The sequence below is a fragment of the Chiloscyllium plagiosum genome, unplaced genomic scaffold (assembly GCF_037043375.1).
Source record: "Chiloscyllium plagiosum isolate Xiang-an unplaced genomic scaffold, Cpla_swu_hap1 HiC_scaffold_3, whole genome shotgun sequence".
Classification (NCBI taxonomy): Eukaryota; Metazoa; Chordata; class Chondrichthyes; order Orectolobiformes; family Hemiscylliidae; genus Chiloscyllium; species Chiloscyllium plagiosum.
Window position 1 is genome coordinate 36,720,995 of NW_028270141.1, and position 19,019 is coordinate 36,740,013.

The following is a 19,019-nucleotide window of genomic DNA, read 5'->3' on the forward strand; positions in this document are numbered from 1 at the left end:
TCCCCCCACCTTATCTCAGTCCCAACCCCCAGATTCAGCACCGCCCTCTTGACCTGCAATCTTCTTCCTGACCTCTCCGCCCCCACCCCTTCTCCGGCCTATCACCCTGACTCTCACCTCCTTCCACCTATTGTATTCCCAGCGCCCCTCCCCCAAATTCCCCCCCCCCCCTACCTTTTATCTCCGCTTGCTTGGGACACCAGCCTCATTCCTGAAGAAGGGCTTATGCCCAAAACATTGATTCTCCTGCTCCTCGGATGCTGCCTGTCCTGCTGCGCTTTTCCAGCACCACACTTTTCAACTCATTCAGAGAGTAAGGAGGCATGGGATACAGAGAAGTCTGGCTGTCTGGATACAGAATTGGCTGGCCCATAGAAGACAGAGGATGGTGGTAGATAGAAAGTATTCAGCCTGGAGCTTGGTGACCAGTGGTGTTCCGTAGGCTTTGGTTCTGGGACCTCTACACTTTGTGATTTTTATAAATGACTTGGATTAGGAGGTGGAGGGGTGAGTTAGTAAGTTTGCTGATGACAGGAATGTTGGTGAATTGTGGATAGTGTGGAAGGCTTATGTAGGCTATAACAGGTCATTCACAGGATGCAGAACTGGGCTGATAAGTGGCAGATGGAGTTCAACCTGGAAAAGTGTGAAGTGATTCACTTTGGAAGGTCGAATTTGAATGCAATTAAAGGCAGGATTCTTGACAGTGCAGAGGAACAGAGAGATCTTGGGGCCCATGTCCATAGATCCCTCAAAGTTGCCAGCCAAGTTGATAGGGTTGTTAAGATGGTGTATGGTATGTTGGCTTTCATTAGCAGCGGGATTGAGTTTAAGAGCCGTGAGGTTATGCTGTAGCTCTATAGAGCCCCGGCTTGACCTCACTTGGAATATTGTGTTCAGTTCTGGTTGCCTCATTGTAAGAAAGATGTGGAAGCTCTAGAGACGGTGCAGAGGAGATTTACCAGAATGTTGTCTGGACTGGAGGGCATGTCTTATGAAGAAAGGTTGAGAAAGCTAGGGCTTTTCTCATTGGAGTGAAGGAGGATGAGAGGTAACTTGATAGAGGTGTACAAGATGATGATAGGCATAGATAGAGTGGATAGCCAGAGACTTTTTAAAGTAACTGGAGGAAGGTTTAGAGGAGATGTTAGAGATGGGTTCTTTACACAGAGAGTGGTGGGTGAGTGGAATACACTGCCAGCAGTGGTAGTAGAGTCAGGTACATTAGGGACATTTGGATAGGCACATGGAAGTTAGTACAATGAAGGGTATGTAGGTTAGTCTGGTCTTAGAGTTGGATAAAAGGTTGGCACAACTTTGTGAGCCGAAGGGTCTGTACTGTTCTATGTACTTTAACAATTAAACCGAAATCAGCATATATTAGATATGAGTTAGTAAGAAAATAACAGTCAATATAAACTGTAACATCCTATACATTAGATAATAGGTACAACAGAGATAAACCTCACAGATTTTCTGGCAGTCCACTTGACATATTTGACATTCATCTCTGTCATAAAGTCCTTCAAATCTGTAAATGTCTACCAGGATGTTGCAGGAATGGTTGGTTTGAGTTGCAAGGTGATGCAGGATAGGCTGAGACTATTTTTCACAGGAGCATTGGAGATTTATAAAATCACAAGAGTATGGATAAGGTGAATGACAGATGTCAATTTCCCTAGGGTGGGGAATTTCAAGACCGCGAGCATATTTTGAAGGTGAGGGGAGAAATATTTAAAACTGACAGGGGTCATTTGTTTTACAGAGTGGTTTGAATGAAATTTCAGAGGAAGTAATGGATGAGGGTATAGTTACAACGTTTAAAAGACATTTGAATGAGTACATAAATGAGAAATGTTTGGAGGGTTATGGGCCAAACGCAGTCAGGTGGGACTAATTTAGTTTGGGATAACAGTCGGCATGGACTGGTTGGACTTAAGGAGATCTGTTTCTGTGTTGTATGCCTCTGACTCGAGCTAGAATTCCAGCTCCTTTTCCTCATGATTTTAGCCACAGGTTATCATCTGACAGTAGCGACCAGTCATCCCAAGTTGCACAGGTATGATCCTCATCAAAATGGCATATTTCAGAACCACCTCAGTTTTGTTCATGACAGATTGATGCCAACTGAGTACATTGTATACCTCTGTTGATAAATTAATTCCTCTAAAGTAACTGAGACAGTGGCACTAACCTTTATTTCCGTATCCCTATTCCTAGATTCAGCCTGCTTGCTGTGCACTAGTGAGTCATCTGAGCTCAGGTGGCTGCCTTTAATGTCTAGTTCAAGCAGTATCAAATTCAATTTTCAATTTAATTTCCCTAGAAACCTGAAAGGACAGTTTCTCTTTCCTTTAGATTCTGGTCCAAAAAGTATATCTTTGGAAGGGTGATGAATCCACCTCATAGATTATTTAACTAGTTATCTGTTCAAACAGCACTTGGGCACACTCCTGCACTAGTTGTTAAAACTGCAAAAGCTATTACAGCAGAAAGAAGTGACAAATGTGGCATGGACTCCCTGCTAAGGCTTCTGTTATTTGCTTTTGGATGTGGGTGAGACTGAGAAAGGCAGCATTGTTGTCACCCATCTCTGCTTTCCCTGAGAGCACAAATGGACTTATTGTGTAGTGTGCAACCAGCTATTGGCCAAACCAATTAGAGGTTTCGGTTTTGCTCTCTTTAAAGACTCTATCAAACAATTTGGGTTTTGACAATAATATAGCAGATTTCTTCTTCATTTGTAGGGTGCTAACTTACAAACTATAACTTGTAAGTTAAATTGGGCACTGCATTGTGTAGTGAAAATGTTTTCATTGGTTGCACTGCAATCAGACTGCCATCTTCATGCTGTGTTCATTGCCACACTTCACTATCTTACCAGCACATCCTATGCTGTTAATTGTGAATGGTTCAGCAAGTGTCTCAATGTCCTTGCCGCCTAATGTTATTTAAAGCTCACCCAGATCTCTTAAAAGGGATGCGCATTGTGGTGGCTGAGAGCATTCTGGAAATTTTGCTCCAGAAGAAGTAGCAATAGATGAAGTTATCATGAAGTTACCTTCTCAACCTCTCCCCTCACCTGATCTACATAATTTCTCCTCACCACAACAAAGCCCTCAACCCTGTTTCCCAAGTAATGCAAGCTGTCCAGACAATGATTGAAGAAGAAAAAGATATGAGGATGAATACATTGCCATTCTATTTCACAGAGACAAAAAAACTGCAGATGCTGGAATCCAAAGTAGACAGGGAGGAGGGTGGAAGAACACAACAAGCCAGGCAGCATCAGGAGGTGGAGAAGTAGATATTTCGGTTGTAACACTTCTTCAGGACTGGGGGTGGGTGTAGGAGGGGGGCAGGGTGGTGAAGTGGGGATAGGTGAAGACAGGCAGAGGTTATGATCTGCTTGTCAATAGGAGGAATGAATCCTGTAGGTGGCTGGGAAGGGTGGAAGAGACGGGGAGTCAGGGAATGGGAAGGGAGATTATTTGAAATTGAAATATTCAGTGTTGAGTCCTCCGGTCTGTAGGCTGCCCAGGTGGAAGGTAAGGTATTGTTCCTCCAATTTGTGGTTTGATTCATTCTGACAATGGAGGAGGCCAAGAATGGTCATGTTGGGAAGGGGAATTAAAATAGGTGGCAATTGGGAGGTCTGGTCAGCGCCTGCGGGCCCAGCTGAGATGCTCAGTGAACTGTTCCCTAGGGTTTATGTTTGGTCTCCCCAGTGTAAAGAAGACCACATCGGGAGCACCTGATACAGTAAACTAGGATGGAAGAGAGGCAGGTGAACCTCTCTCTTGCCTGGGAGGACTGTTTGGCATCCTAGATGGAGGTGAGGTGGGTGGTTAATGACAGGTTTTGCATCTTTTCCGGTTGCAGGGGAAGGTGCCTGGAGGTTTGGGGCGGGGGGGGGGTTGATGCGCAGTGTGGCTCAAACCAACGACTGTTGATGGGAATGGTTTTTGCAGAAGGCAGAGAGGGATGGGGAGAGGAAGATATACTTGGCGGTGACGTCAAGTTGGATGTTGGCAGAAGTGTTTAAGGATGGTGAGATGGATGCAGAGACTGGTGGGGTGGTAGGTGAGGACAAAGGGGACACTCTTTATTGTGTTGGGAGAGGTGTTTAGAGCAGTTGAATGGGGAATTGAGGTGCGGTGGAGGCCTGTCTGGATGACAGAGAGAAAAAGCATGTTGTTCACAATAGATGGACATCTTAGATGCTTGGGAGTGGAAGTACTGCTCATCCGAACAGATGCGACAAAGGTGGAGGAATTTGGAGAACGGGATGGAGTTCCTGCAGAATACTGGGCAGGAGGAGGTATAATCCAGGTAGTTGTGGGAGTCTGTGGATTTTCGGTAAATGTCCATCTGTCGTTGGAGATGGAAATGGAGGGGTCAAGAAAGGGCAAGAAGGTGTCTGAGATGGACTAAGTGAATTTGAGGGCAGGGTGGTAGTTGTGGACGAAGTCAATGAACCACTTCACATGTGCAACTGGACCTGCTGGGCTTTTCCAGCAGCTTATGGTTTTGTTCCATGTTATTCTAGTCATTTGGCTTGTCTCCAGCATCACCTAATTTTTAATTTTTGTAATTATCTCTCTGCCTCATTTGATTAGATCAGAGGTCATCCCTTCGATTGTTGTTCAGCTATTGACACTTTAGATTAGATTACTTACAGTGTGGAAACAGGCCCTTCGGCCCAACAAGTCCACACCGACCCGCCGAAGCGCAACCCACCCAGACCCATTCCCCTATTCATCTAACACTACGGGCAATTTAGCATGACCAATTCACCTAACCTGCACATTTTTGGATTGTGGGAGGAAACCGGAGCACCCGGAGGAAACCCACGCAGACACTGGGAGAATGGCCACACAGAGAGTCGCCAGAGGCGGGAATTGAACCCGGGTCTCTGGCGCTGTGAGACAGCAGTGCTAACCACTGTGCCACCGTGCTGCCCGGACACCATCTAAACTCACACCATCTAAAACCTTTGGTCACCTGCAGATCATAGAATCCCTGAAGTGTGGAAACAGGCCCTTTGGCCCAACAAATCCACACCGACACTCCAAAGAGTATCCCACGCATACCCACCCCTAACTAACACATCCCTGAACACTATGGGCAATTTAGCATGGCCAATCCACCTAACCTGCACATTGTGGGAGGAAACCCACGCAGACACGGGGAGAATGTGCAAACTCTATACATACAGTCGTCCGAGGCTGGAATTGAACCCGCGTCCCTGATGCTGTGAGGCAGCAGTGCTAAGCACTGAACTACCATATTATTTGTTAGTCCATTCACACCATTTGTATGATCTTTTGATCTCTCTGTCCATAAATTCTGTGTGGTTCCCTCTCATTTCACATGACAAGGAGGCTATGCTCCAAAAGCTTGCGATTTAAAATAAACCTGTTGGACTATAAGCTGGTTTCATATGATTTCTAACTTTGTTCACTCCAGTCCAAAACTGGCACCTCCACATCATGGCAAGGTGGGAGAAAGGACAGACAAGTATAAGGTTGCCAAAGGGAGAGATCGCATATGGGATATGCTGCAGAGGATTCAGATGAGACGTTTAAAAGGCCAGAATACAGTGTTGTACAATACATTTGGAACTGTGATATCTTGGTTTTCAAATATGTTTGAAGCACGAATTGATAGATTTTTAAAAAATTATAAAGACATCAAGGGACATGGGGCCAATGTGAATCAATAGCAGTGTGTTAGAAAAATTGTTATGATCTAATTACAGAAGAGGATTGAGGGCTGAATAATCTCCTCATGGTTCTATTTCAAATGAAAGAAGGAAGAAAAACAGGTATTTATGTAATGACTCAAAATGCAGAATAGTCATGAATGATTATTGTTGTTATAATATCAGAAACACAGCAGCCAAATGCAGACATTAACTCCCTGACAAATAGTAATGCATTAACCAGCAAGTGTTTTTGTAATGTTCATTGAGGAATAAATATTGGCTAGAATATTAGAGATAAGATTCCCCCATTCTTCTTCAAAATAGATCTATAGGACCTATATCCAGCAATCACTTAATGTAATACTGGAGAATCCGTTTCAATTTTTGGCTACAGAGAGTCTTGAATCTGGAGTATTTGACTCAAGAGTGGTACTATTAGAGCCATTGCTGATGTAACGTTTCATATGAACCTGTAAGTCAGCATCAACATGTTTTCCAGAATCCTGAGCATTTGGCTGTTACACTAATGAGTATTCTTCACCATTTTCATATACCAGCGTTACCAACATGTTAATGTTCTGGCCGTGCCCATAGTTACTATTTGAGTTGCGTTGCATACAATCATTGCCACCAATCTTTCTAACTGGTATTTGTGTAAGTTGTCGATATTAAATGGCAAAGCACAAAGTATTTGGCAGCAGAGAAGCTCAGGCTTGATGAACAAAATAGGTTTATTGTATATAACACAGAGTGCTGTAAAAACTCAGCAGGTCTTGAAGCAACCATGGAGAAAGGAAGAGAAAATGCTTTAAACCCCAATATGATTCTTCTTCAGTTCTAAAGAAGAGTCATTCTGGACACTCCCGACGCTGCAAAACCTGAACTTGTTTAGCACTTCTTATTTTATTTCAGATTTCTCCTATTTCAAAACCAAATTGTGCCTTTTGCTTTTATTTGTAGGTTCATTACTGGAACTGAACAGCAAAAGGTAGAATACACTTTTGCAATTGTAGCTCTTCCCAGAACAGACTTGATTAGCAGAGCTTACCTTGTAAAATCAGTCAACCCTTGCAGATCCCAAACATATTGTACAGTATTGTGTACCCTGGCCCATTAACCATCATCTGAATGCTCTGTAGCATATCCCATATGAGACCTCTCCCCTTGGCAACCTTATGCTTGCTCCCCCTGCCCTCCAGCCTTGCTGCAGCTAAGCTGTGACTGGACTCAACACATGCTGATTAATCCAAGTGCTATCCTCCAAATGACAAGCTTGGTCAGTGTCTGAACTGCTGGCTGCCACTGTGAAATCTGAGGAACAATTATTCAGCTGTTGACACTTCGTTCACACCATCTAACACCCCTGGTCACCTGCAGAGACTGAGTATTCGACACACCATTAGTATGGTCTTTTGATCTCTCTGCCCATAAATTCTGTGTTCTGTGAACTTCCCTCTCACTTCACCTGACGAAGGGGTTGTGCTTTGATTTCAATTAAACCTGTTGGACTATAACCTGGTGTCATGTGATTTCTGACTTTCTCCAACCTTGCTGCAGCTAAACTGTGCCTGCTGTCATCATATGTTGATTAATCCCTGTGGTATCCTCTAAATGACATGTTTGGACAATATCAGAAGGTGCTAAACACTGAAGTGCTAAACAAGTTCAGCAGCTTTTGCAGCATCAGTGGAGAGAGAAAAAGAATTAACATTTTGAGTCTAGTTATAACTATTTAGGATAGAAGAAGAGTCATATTGGGTTTTGAAGCATTTTCTCTGTTTCTTTCTTCAAAGATTTATCACCCTTCACCGAAAGACATTTCTCTTTCTCTTCCTCTCTCTTGCATCTTTTCTTCCTCTACATCTTCTATTCCTCTTTCATTAATGCATATGATTATTTATTTGAGATTTATTTTGAACAGATGTTCATGCAAGATATTTTCTGACCTATTTTTATTAAATGATAGTTAACATAATTTCAAGTATGCCATGGAATAATTTTAAGCCTTTTGAGATAATTTGTGTAATTTTAATCACTATGGATTATTCTATGAACAGGACACTCCCATATTAAATCAGCATTATTTTTCTTTCACCTTTTGTGTCCAGACTAGACCTGGTGTGATTCGTCCAATTACCGCTGTTCAGAAGGTGCCTGCAGTTCCAAAGATTGAAGAAACTTGTCATAACCTGTTTAGAAAGCACCCTGAAGAATTTGGTGACACTGAGGTATGCAGCTTCAAAAGCTGAAGCTGGAACAAGTTGCACTGAACCATCAAATATTCTCTTTATTATGATCCCGAATTATCCTTTAAAGACATGCAATGTGAGTGAAATTTTGTCTGCTTGCTGTTTTATCCTATTCATATATACCCTTACTTAACACTCTGTTTTATAGTGATTTCAACCTAATTGAAGCAGACAGTTAAAATGTGAATTTGTAATTGATGCTGTTATTCACTGGCAAGTGATAGTTTGAACTCGGCCATTTGTGTTGTGCTATACTATTAATAGCAAATTCTTTACATTTTATTTTAATATTTTAAAGTTAATATTTTAAATCTGACGAAGTGGGACCAGTATCTGCTATTTCTGTGGCACTGACTTTATTTAATATTCTGTACCAAAAATAAAATATCTAACACTGTCTGGAAAAGTACATGAATTTGGATCCAAGCGTGTAGTCTAATACAATGTGACTGGTGGTGGATTAATATTGTTACATCATTGATTTGAACTACCACTGTAATCAAAACTGTGATGTATAACATTAGCTCCTTCCTGAGTGTAAAATTCCTTTAATAGCCATTATGCGTCTTGTGTGGCAGCAGCATTTTCAATGAAGGTTCATGCACTTTGAAGAAAGTTTAGTGAAAAGTTAATGTGTTTGTATTAGGGTGATGTGCTATATCTAAAAGATAATGAACTGAAAAGCAAAAGTGGTAATTTAAAAATTATTTTGCTTAATTTGTCCTTTAACTATTTTCCCAAATTATCTGTTGAACAAGTTACCCATTAGACAGTTGACAAGTGCAGGTGAGGTTAATTAGATAGCAAAAAAGGTGCTTTCCAAAATTCAGCTCTGATATAAAATATAGTTACAAATGTCTCTTCACTCCTCGGTATAATAGATATGCTGTAGAAAAACAATTTGTTCAGTTCAGTTTCACTTTATCTCAAAACTATTTTCTGCAATTTTAATGATATTCATCTGATACTATTTGCTATGTGGTACTTATACATACTCAATATCCTTTTTTGCACAGGGTCAAATTATGATCAAATTTCATGTTTGTTTAATTTTCTATTAGAATTGCATAACAAGTATTTTCTGTTGATTGTTACTGACACGTGTTCTGTCTAATAGTCTTTTGTAGAATTAAATTTCCATTGTGAATTTTATTGAGATATTTTGCCAGACGTTTTCATTCAAAAAAAACCTTTTATATACATTATTTTAGACCAGCTTATGTCCATTAACATTTTGAGGTTCTTTTTTTTAAACTGAGTGCAGGAGTTCATTCAAAATGTTGTTCCATCTGTTTTATTATTTGCTCTTCTTCAACAGTGGCTGTGCCCATTATCCACCATCTTAACTTCTGTCTCACATCCCAGTTTGTGCCACAAAACGTACCAGCCCATGCTGTGCTCTCAAGACACATCCCAGTCAATTCCACTGTCACTCTCACCTGTCACTTGTCTAACCTCTGGATCACAAATTCGTTTCTCTCCTATTGCCCCATGTAACTACTACATGACCTCTAACCTCTCTCGCAGTCTCCACTCCCTGTACATTAAGGTGAGAAGCTGATCAGTGATGCTTTCTTGTGCTTTGAAGTGTTTTTCTGCGTAATTGTTTCACTCAACTGAGTTCATATTTTGCATGGATATTAGTAAGCAAAGAAATAACATGCATTTTTAAAACAAAATCATCTGAGGGATATGGGAATTGCCAGTAAGGCCAGTATTTATTTCCCATTTCGGATGTGTATAAGACTGTGGTGGTGAATTGTTAGCCTTAATATAGATAAGTAACTTGCTAGACAATTTGAGAAGGAAGATTCAAACATGTTTCTCAGAAAATACATGTCAGATGGAAGCTACACTTGTATTTGCTGACTGCATGAACTGCTTGGTTATGTAAACATATTTAATATTTCACAGTCTAGATTTATGTAACCTTACACAATGAAAACAGCATTGCCTTTTCAGTGTCTAGTTTCTCCTTCAAGTAACTGTGGGATTAGTTGGAAATGTATTAAAAATACAGTGTCTGCGATGTGATATTGAAGCACTCCCCATCTAGCGCAGTGTTTGATTAGAAGGGTTAATTTTACTTCTGTTGGAGGATTAAAAAAATTCCTAAAAATACTAAAGGAATTCTGCAGTTAATGTGTAGGAAGCAAAAGTATGTGAACGTATTCCACTTCCTACAAATTGGTTATCGATAAGTTTCCAAAGTGGATTATTGGTCGCTCCTGCTTCTTTCTGTGTTTCACAGTATTTCTTCCATCACTGCTTTCTTAAATCTTTTGCAAGCTAAAATTTGTTCCTGCTTCGACAATCTTCTCACTTATAGAGGCAATTTTTGACGATGCTTGGTCACTACCTCATCACTTAACTCATCAGACACACAGCCAATTGTTACCCATTGCAACAAAATGCCAATCCTTTTGGTGCTTGAAGTCGCCTGTTATAAATTGAGCTGGCAATCCTATCTAAGAATTTTTAACTGAAAAGCATCAAGAAATATGGCCAGGTGTGAATAGAGAAAGCTTACAAGTCACTTTAATCTGTATCACTTTTACCCTATAACTGAATCATTTTGAATTTTTTGGCTCCAATTTTCTTTTCTTTTACTGTGCTTGAAATAATACTGTGATATAATTCTGCAGGATTAGGTTAACACTTTAATTAAGTGATTCCTCTTCATGTGTTAACTTCAATATTGAGTACAGACTGACTATTCACTGGTATCTGGAGTAAGGGAGGAACTTAGCTGTCACAACAAAGCCCAAACTCAGTTTCATTTCAGTCTTGCTCTATTGTCAAGTGAGGACTACTAGATGGGATCTGCGGTCAGTGATATTGAGGCGAACTGAACCATGTTAGAATCATAGAATCCCTACAGTGTAGAAAGAGGCCATTCAGCATATTGAGTCTGCATCTCCCCTCCTGAGAACATTTCACCTAGTCCTAGATCCCCCAGTCTATACCTATAACCCTGCATTTCCCATGGATAAGACACTGACCTACACATCTTTTGACTGTGAGAGGAAACCTGCAGCACCCAATAGAAACCCATGCTGATATGGGGAGAATGTGCAAACTTCACACAGGCATAAATGGCTGGAATTAAACCCAGACCTCTGGTGCTTTGAGGCAACAGTGTGAACTACTGTGCTAGCCGTTTAAATGCTATCTGAGTGTCCGAGATCTGTAAATTCAGCACAGACCAAATATTTGGGACTTTCTGGCTTGTCTAAAGTTATTATTGCCAAGCAAAGTGTTGCTGGTATCCAACTATGTGAAAGCATGCTCACCAATTTCATTCTTATCTATCGAATTGCAGCAACAGTTAGAAAATCACATGCAATAACTCTCTGCTCCCTCATTGTTTCCTCTGGTATCCTGCAAGGAAGGATCTATGCTTGTCTCCCTCCTATTTCTCATCTATATGCTGCACAATGACATCATGTGGAGACAAAGTGTTTCATATGAATATTGATGACAGCCAGCTCTACTTTGCTATCATTTCCCTTGACTCTTCTACTATCTCTAAATTGTCAGACTTCTTCCCAAAGATCCAGCAGTCCTCACTTTGTCCAAAGCAGATGTTACTCCAGAGTTAAATATTTGGAAAATGGAAGCTAATATCTTCAGCCCAAAGTTTTTGTTTCCTTATAGCTGACTCCATCCATCTCTCTGAAAACTATCTATGGCTGAGTCAGGCTGTTCACTGGCTTTGATTGTTATTTAACCCAAAATTAATTTTTCAGCACATGTCTGCACTATTACTATGACCATCTGTTTCTACCTCAGTTTGTCCTGACATCCGCTAACCTGCTGCAGAAACTCTCATCCGAACTTATTTTTTAGACTTGACTATTCAAACACACTTATGGCTGGCCTCGTATGTTCTCCCTTTGTAAACTGGAGGCCATCCAAAACTCTGCTGTCCCTATACTAATTCATCCCAAATCTTGTTCAATAATCACACCATGATCCTTAACAAATATTTACCCTTGGTTAAGTAATGCCTCATATTCTAAAATTCTCATCCCTCCATTGAAGGAAGGCAAGGTGTATTCTGTAATAGTCACAGAGTCATAGAGATGTACAGCACAGAAACAGACCCATCAGTCCACCTCGTCCATGCCGACCAGATATCCTAAACTAATCTGGTCCCATTTGCCAGCACTTGGCCCATATTCCTTTAAGCTCTTCCTATTCATATACCCATCCAGATGCCTTTTAAATGTTGTACTAGCCTCCACCACATCCTCTGCCAGCTCATTCCATACGTGCACCACTCTCTGCATGAAAAAGTTGCCCTTAGGTCCCTTTTAATGTTTCCCCCCTCACCCTAAAACTATGCCCTCTAGTTCCGGATTCCCCCACCCCAGGGAAAGGACCTTGTCTATTCATCCTACCCACACCCCTCATGATTTTATAATCCTCTATAAGGTCACCCCATAGTCTTCGACACTCCAGCGAAAACAGCCCCACCCTATTCAGCCTCTCCCAATCCTGGCAACATCCTTGTAAATCTTTTCTGAACCCTTTCAAGTTTCACAACATCCTTCCTGTAACAGGGATACCAGAATTGCATACAATATTCAAAAAGTGGCCTAATCATTGTCCTGTACAGCCGCAACATGACCTCCCAACTCTTATACTCAATGCTCCAATCAATAAAGGAAAGCATACCAAACACCTCCTTCACTATCCTATCTACTTGCGACTCCACTTTCAAGGAACTATGAACCTGCACTCCAAGGTCTCTTTGTTCAGCAACACACCCCAGGACCTTACCATTAAATGTATAAATCCTGCCCTGATTAGCCTTTCCAAAATGCAGCACCTCACATTTATCTAAATTCAACAACACCTGCCACTCCTCAGCCCATTGGCCCATCTGGTCAAGATCCCATTGTACTCTGAGTTAACCTTCTCCCCTGTCCACTTTTGGTGTCATCTGCAATTTACTAACAATATCTCCTAAGTTTACATCCAAGCCATTTATATAAATGACAAAAAGCAGTGGACCCAGCACCGATCCTTGTGACACATCACTGGTCATAGGCCTCCAGTCTGAAAGGCAGCCCTCCACCACTACCCTCTGTCTTCTTCCTTTGAGCTAGTTCTCTCTGTATTCCATGAGATCTAACCTTGCTAACCAGTCTACCATGAAGAACTTTGTCAACCCCTTAATGAAGTTCATATAGACAATGCCCACCACTTTGTCTTCATCAATCCTCTTGTTACTTCTTCAAAAAATTAAATTAAGTTTGTGAGACCTGATTTTTCACGATCAAAGCCATGTTGACTATCCCTAATCAGTCCTTGCCTTTCCAAATACATGCAAATCCTGTCCCCCAGGATTTCCTCCAACAACTTGCCCACCAATGATATCAGGCTCACCAGTCTGTAGTTCCTTGGCCTTTCCTTACCACCTTTCCTAAATAGTGGCCTCACATTAGCCAACATCTAATCGTCCGACACCTCATCTGTGACTATTGATGATACAAATATCTCAGCAAGGGGCCCAACGTTCACTTCCCTAGCTTCCCACAGAGTTCTAGAGTGTACCTGATCAGGTCTTGGGGATTTATCCACCTTTATGCATTTTAAGACATCTAGCACCACCACTTCCCAAATTCAAAATCTTCCATGTCCTTCTCCACAGTAAAAACTGATGCAAAATACTCATTTAGAATCTCCCCCATCTCCTATGGTTCCACACACAGGCAGCCTTGCTGTTCTTTGAGGGGTGCTAGTCTCTCTCTCTCTCGTTACCCTTTTGTCCTTAATGTATTAATAAAATCCCTTTGGATTTTCCTTAACCCTTTTTGCCAAAGCTATCTCATCTCCCCTTTATGCCCTCCTGATTTTCCTCTTAAGTCTTTTACTAGGATGTTGCCTCATACGGAGAGAAGGCCTTACGAGGAAAGGCTGAGAGGCTTGAGTCTGTTTTCATTGGAGAGAAGGAGGTTGATTGGTGACTTAATTGAGACATATAAGATAATCAGATGGTTAGATAGGGTGGACAGTGAGAGCCTTTTTCCTCGGATGATGATGGATAGTACAAGAGGGCATGACTTTAAATTGAGCGGTGATAGATGTCAGCTGTAGTTTCTTTACTCAGAGAGTAGTAGGAGCGTGGAACGCCCTGCCTGCAACAGTAGTATACTCGCCAACTTTAATGGCATTTAAATGGTCATTGCATAGGCATATGGATGAAAATGGAATAGTGTAGGTTAGTTGGGCTTCAGATTGGTATCACAGGACAGCGCAACATAGAGGGCCGAAGGTCTTGTACTGTGCTATAATGTTCTATGTTCTAAGTATACTCCTACTGTCTTTATACTCTTCTAAAGATTCACTCGATCTGTGCTGCCTATACCTGACATATGCTTCCTTCGTTTACTTAAACCAAAATCTCAATTTCTCTAGTCATCCAGCATTCCATTCACCTGCCAGGCTTGCCTTTCACCCTAACAGGGATGTACTGGCTCTGGACTCTCAAGTCTCGAGTCAAGAAATAACAAAGGCATAGATAACGTTTTAGCAACTGGTGAGTTGTGGCAACGCCTTGAGTCAATCAATGTTGTGGAAGTGGAAGGAGGTAGCCCGCCTGGTCAAATACAACACCAAGGTTGCAAAAGCTCTTTGTCATCTTAAGACTGTTATCATGCTGTAAACAATGAACAGGGAATATCATCTCAGTACTTAACTGGAGGAAATTCCTACTGATCCAATATTGGATGCCTAACAAATTAGAGACAATTGCAGGTTCCATGGAAGTGACATTGAGGTATAGCTGAGTGTAATTGGCATACATGTAAAGTCCAGTGTTATGTTTCTGGATGATATCTTTGAGCAGAAGTAGAAATTAACCAAGGATGGATTGTTGGAGATGTCCAGAAGTAACAGTGAGGATAGGAACAGAAGCAATTGCAGGTGATTCTCTAATTGATTATATGGGTAATAATGGCTCCTAGCCAGGGATGTTTAACCCCGCCAGATGACAGCGGAGAGACATTAGAGGAAGATGATGTTGACTTTGTCAAAGGCTGCTGATAGACCAAGAAGGAAGGAGAGAGCTTACTGTAGTCAAAGTCACAAATAGTTTCATTCCTAACTTCAACAAGACCTATTTCCATGCGGTAATCAGACTGAAGGAATTTAAACATAAAATTGTAGGAAAGATGAGCACAGATTTGAAAAGTGACAATTCACACAAGGATTGTGGAGAAGAAAAGGGAGTTTGGATTTGAGATGGTATTTTTCAGGTACAGAGGGGTAAATTTTTGAGGAAAGAAATGATGAAAGCAGACTTGCATAAAAGAGAGCAGGATCTCAGGAGAGAGAAAACTACTAACAATTCCTACTAACGGAGGGCTGTGTAAGTAAGTTTCTGTGTCAGTTGTTGCCAGCTTTGCATGGTATCTAGGTATTGCTTCCTGCACACACCAATGGCAGTCCCAACCATTCATTCTGTCTAGACCTAGCAGCTCCTAGATCTAATTCTTTTATTCATTATGTATCATTCCACTCAACAGTTTTCCTCTCCTTGATAATATGACAATTCTTGACTTTTCAAAACTTGGTGATACATACTGACACAAATATTTACAGACGGTGGTTTTCATTTTCAATTTAGTTCATATATAACTGAGTGCATTCTATTTTCTGCTTGATTAATCAAATAAACAATAACCGTAAATGCCATAGTAGAAATATTATGATGCCATAAACCAGACTGTACATGGCAATCACCTTCATTAACCCCGTATCTGTAAGTACGACATGCCTGTTGTATAGCACTAAGTAAATTCCTTTTTGAAAGTTACTGTTGATTCTATTTCCATTACCACACCTAACTGCCTTCCAGACCATCATGACTCGCTAGATAAAAGACATTCTCCTCATCTCACCATGTATTCTTTTGCCAATTGCCTTGGTTCCATATCTTCTCGTTGCTGATCCTCCTACAAATGGAACCAGTTTCTTTCGCAGTCACTTTATTAAAGCTATTTGTGACTACAAATGTCACTATTGAGTCTCCCCTTCTCCTTTCCTAATTTAAAGGGCCAATACCTGCTTCTCCGCCCTTTCTGGGACCTAAAATACAAAATTCTTGGTCTCATTCTAGTCACTCTTCTCTGCAACTTTTCTAATTGCCCTCTGTGTCTTCAATTAGGAATGGGAAAATTATGCAAATTGACCATCTTTGATATCCAGTTGTTCCTGCTGGAAAATGTTGTGTGTATGTGTCAAATTGATTAGGATAAGGTCAGTGCTTCACCAAGCGCTTCTTTGTTGTCTCAGACTCAACTGCTACCAATTTAAAAGCTACTAAATGGGAAATGTCCAATTGAGCAAAGAATTGGAGGGTGTTTGGTACAGGTATCAAGCTAAGGGAGGAAGAGAAAGCTGGAAGTGGAAAAAGAAACAAAAAGTTGAGTAATTTTTATCTCCTGTTACCAGGAATTTGTCCCCACTGAAGGTTTCTGTTGTCTCGAGCTTCAAGATATCAGCGAGCATATTTCTGGATGGAGTTCATATGCTTTTGGCATCATTCTAAAGTACCTGTGAATTTTTACTAGGACTGAAACGTTAAATACTGCACTCATTCACCCGCTATAATGAGTTATTATTCTGCAGAGCAAATCAAAGGAAATTTCTGACCACATTATCATCCTGCAATCGATGAGATTGCAGCAATTTGGCTAGCAGCAACTAAAGACAAAACTGCATGTGCAGTTCTTCAAGTAATTAACTGTAACTGCATAATTCATCTGAGGATATATTATGCACAATCACAAGATATGACTTACACAGAAGGGTGAGTGACTGCTGGTTAACTATCCAAGTTAGTTGTACACTTTCTGTCTTAATGTGACTAACTTATTTTGGTTTCCCTCAATTAATTGTTCAGTTGTTGTTTCAATGCTAATAAACTTAAAGGAATGAATTAAAAGAAAAGCCCAGAATGTGCATAAAATATAGCTGACAATGTTTGTCAATTTGCTCTAGTGTTTGAAAAACCGTTTGAATGCCACACTTTCATTTTTATTGTCATTTTCCATTTCTATGTCGTGAAGCCGCGTCACTCAATAACCACAATCCATGAAAACGAAGCTCTGGGGATCAATGAGGTAAATTAGTCATTCTGGACTCTGAAACTTGGCTTTAATAATTTATTTTGTTTGCAATCCTTGAAATGTTTTCAAAATGTTTTCGAAACTTCAGTTTTTCTCTTTGAAGGATTTAATGAGGTATTGCCGTTGGGTTTGAGTGAAACTGCAGATTTATCAATGCAATTTATCTAAAATTGGCCAAACTGATACACAAAATCTCATACATTATTTGCAGTATAAATTGAGTTCCCATGACTTTGAATGCTGATTTACCAAGCCAGTTGTGAGCCACACCCTGATTGAATTAATCAGTTTTGCCTGTTTGTGGTATTTTAAAGAGACTAATTATTTGACTTATTTTAGATATGAGGGTACTTCTCAGTTTGGGATGTGTTTTGCAGTCAGCTTTGAGTTCAACATTGTTTTCAAGTTTATAAATGACTTGGTCTCAGATGTAAAGAGCAGAATTCTAAATTTTGCAGCTAATGTAAAACTTGCTGGAGTAACAGATAATGATGAACCCTGTTATCATCTCTCGGATGACAGATTAAAATTTGAAGAAGTATAACAGATGAAGCTCACTGTGGAAAAGTATAAAGTGATACATTTTGATTAATCTAATATGAATAGTATACCATATTACCATGCATTACACAGTTTTGCAAAGTATAGATGAGATATCCATACAATATCCATACAGACAAACCCATAAAAATGTCAGGACAAATTGATAAAATGGTTTGGCAAAGTAGGTAGGATTGAATTTATAAATAGATGTATTGAATTTGCAGAGAGAACCATCTCAACCTATGTAAATCAATGATTTGGCTTCAAATAAAAAAATGTCAACAATTCTGGGACTACACTTCAGAAAGGTGTATAAACCTTAGAAAGAGTATGAGAGAGTTTTACCAAGATGTTACCAGGGATGAGGGATTATTTTTGCTGGAACTGAAAACATTAGGTGGTTACCTAATCCAGGTTGAGCAGATATCAAGTTACCATGTTGTAACATTCTAAAATACTGTCCAGTTGAATTATTTCATGTGAAATGTGGCATTGCTGTAAAGATTCATAACATTTACTATTATTTGAAAGGCTGGGTTCAAAAATGGAAGAAAATGGATTCTTTTAATTTGTTCAGGGAAGATCTCACCTTTTTCTCTGAATGTCAGAATGTCATTTTGGACATTGCGTTCAAAACAATATTTATGTCAAATCATCCGGCTTTACTAAATGAGCAGTAAGCCACTTCGGGGCATAATTACTAAGGTGTTTGTTGAATAGCGGAGGCCACCAGAGGGAGAAAGAAAGTGTCAGAAGTATGTTCATGTGAGGGGAAGCAGTTCATAATAGCAAAGCTGTTATTATTAGCCATCTCCAAGCAGTTAGGGCTGAGGGAAAGTACTGAGCAGCTTAGAAATCAGTAGGAAGAAAGCTCTTGAAGTGGAAAGTTGTGAGGGATTTCAAAAGAACACAATCTATAATGTTGAGTTTCGGGATCCCATGTTTAGGAATAGTGAGCCGAATTAGCAGTTTTTCAGAGACAGTAACTGAAGGAAAAGGAATAGGCCAAAGTGCAGCAATTTGCTGAAAGAAAACTGCTTATAGCTGTATCAATGGAGCAAAAAGATATAGTGTGGAAGTAGCGTAGACTCTTCCTTGAGATTTGAGTGTCTGGAAGGCAGTTGTTGGAATGAAAGAGGGATATCCTTATTTTATGTTTGTCATGAGATGGCTGCAATTGTTTGTGATGGAATGACCACAGGTTCAAAATTGGACATTTTAAATTGACCCAAATTTGGAGAAACCAGACCTGACAGAAAAATGACCAAACTAAATTAAACAGTAGCAAAGAGGTTTAAAAAGATTCAGAGGGAACCAGTTGCAACCAGCCTGAGGGTTGTGTGTTAGAGAAGTATCAATCAGACTTTCTGGCACCTTGAC

At 40.3% G+C, this 19,019-nt stretch overlaps 1 protein-coding gene across 10 annotated transcripts in view; it reads left to right on the forward strand.

Moving 5' to 3' along the window:
* mlip (muscular LMNA-interacting protein) overlaps nt 1-19,019 on the forward strand; it is a 174,375-nt gene that overhangs the window by 126,899 nt on the left and 28,457 nt on the right. For 8 of the 10 annotated variants that reach the window (XM_043679432.2, XM_043679408.2, XM_043679424.2 and 5 more), the window contains 3 exons: nt 7,816-7,935; nt 9,275-9,505; nt 17,037-17,090. In XM_043679432.2, coding sequence (XP_043535367.1) covers nt 7,816-7,935; nt 9,275-9,505; nt 17,037-17,090 — 405 coding nt within the window. Of the gene's footprint in view, nt 1-7,815; nt 8,033-9,274; nt 9,506-17,036; nt 17,091-19,019 lie in introns of those variants that run through there. The other 2 variants (XR_015752738.1, XM_087978422.1) reach the window with 2 other exon arrangements.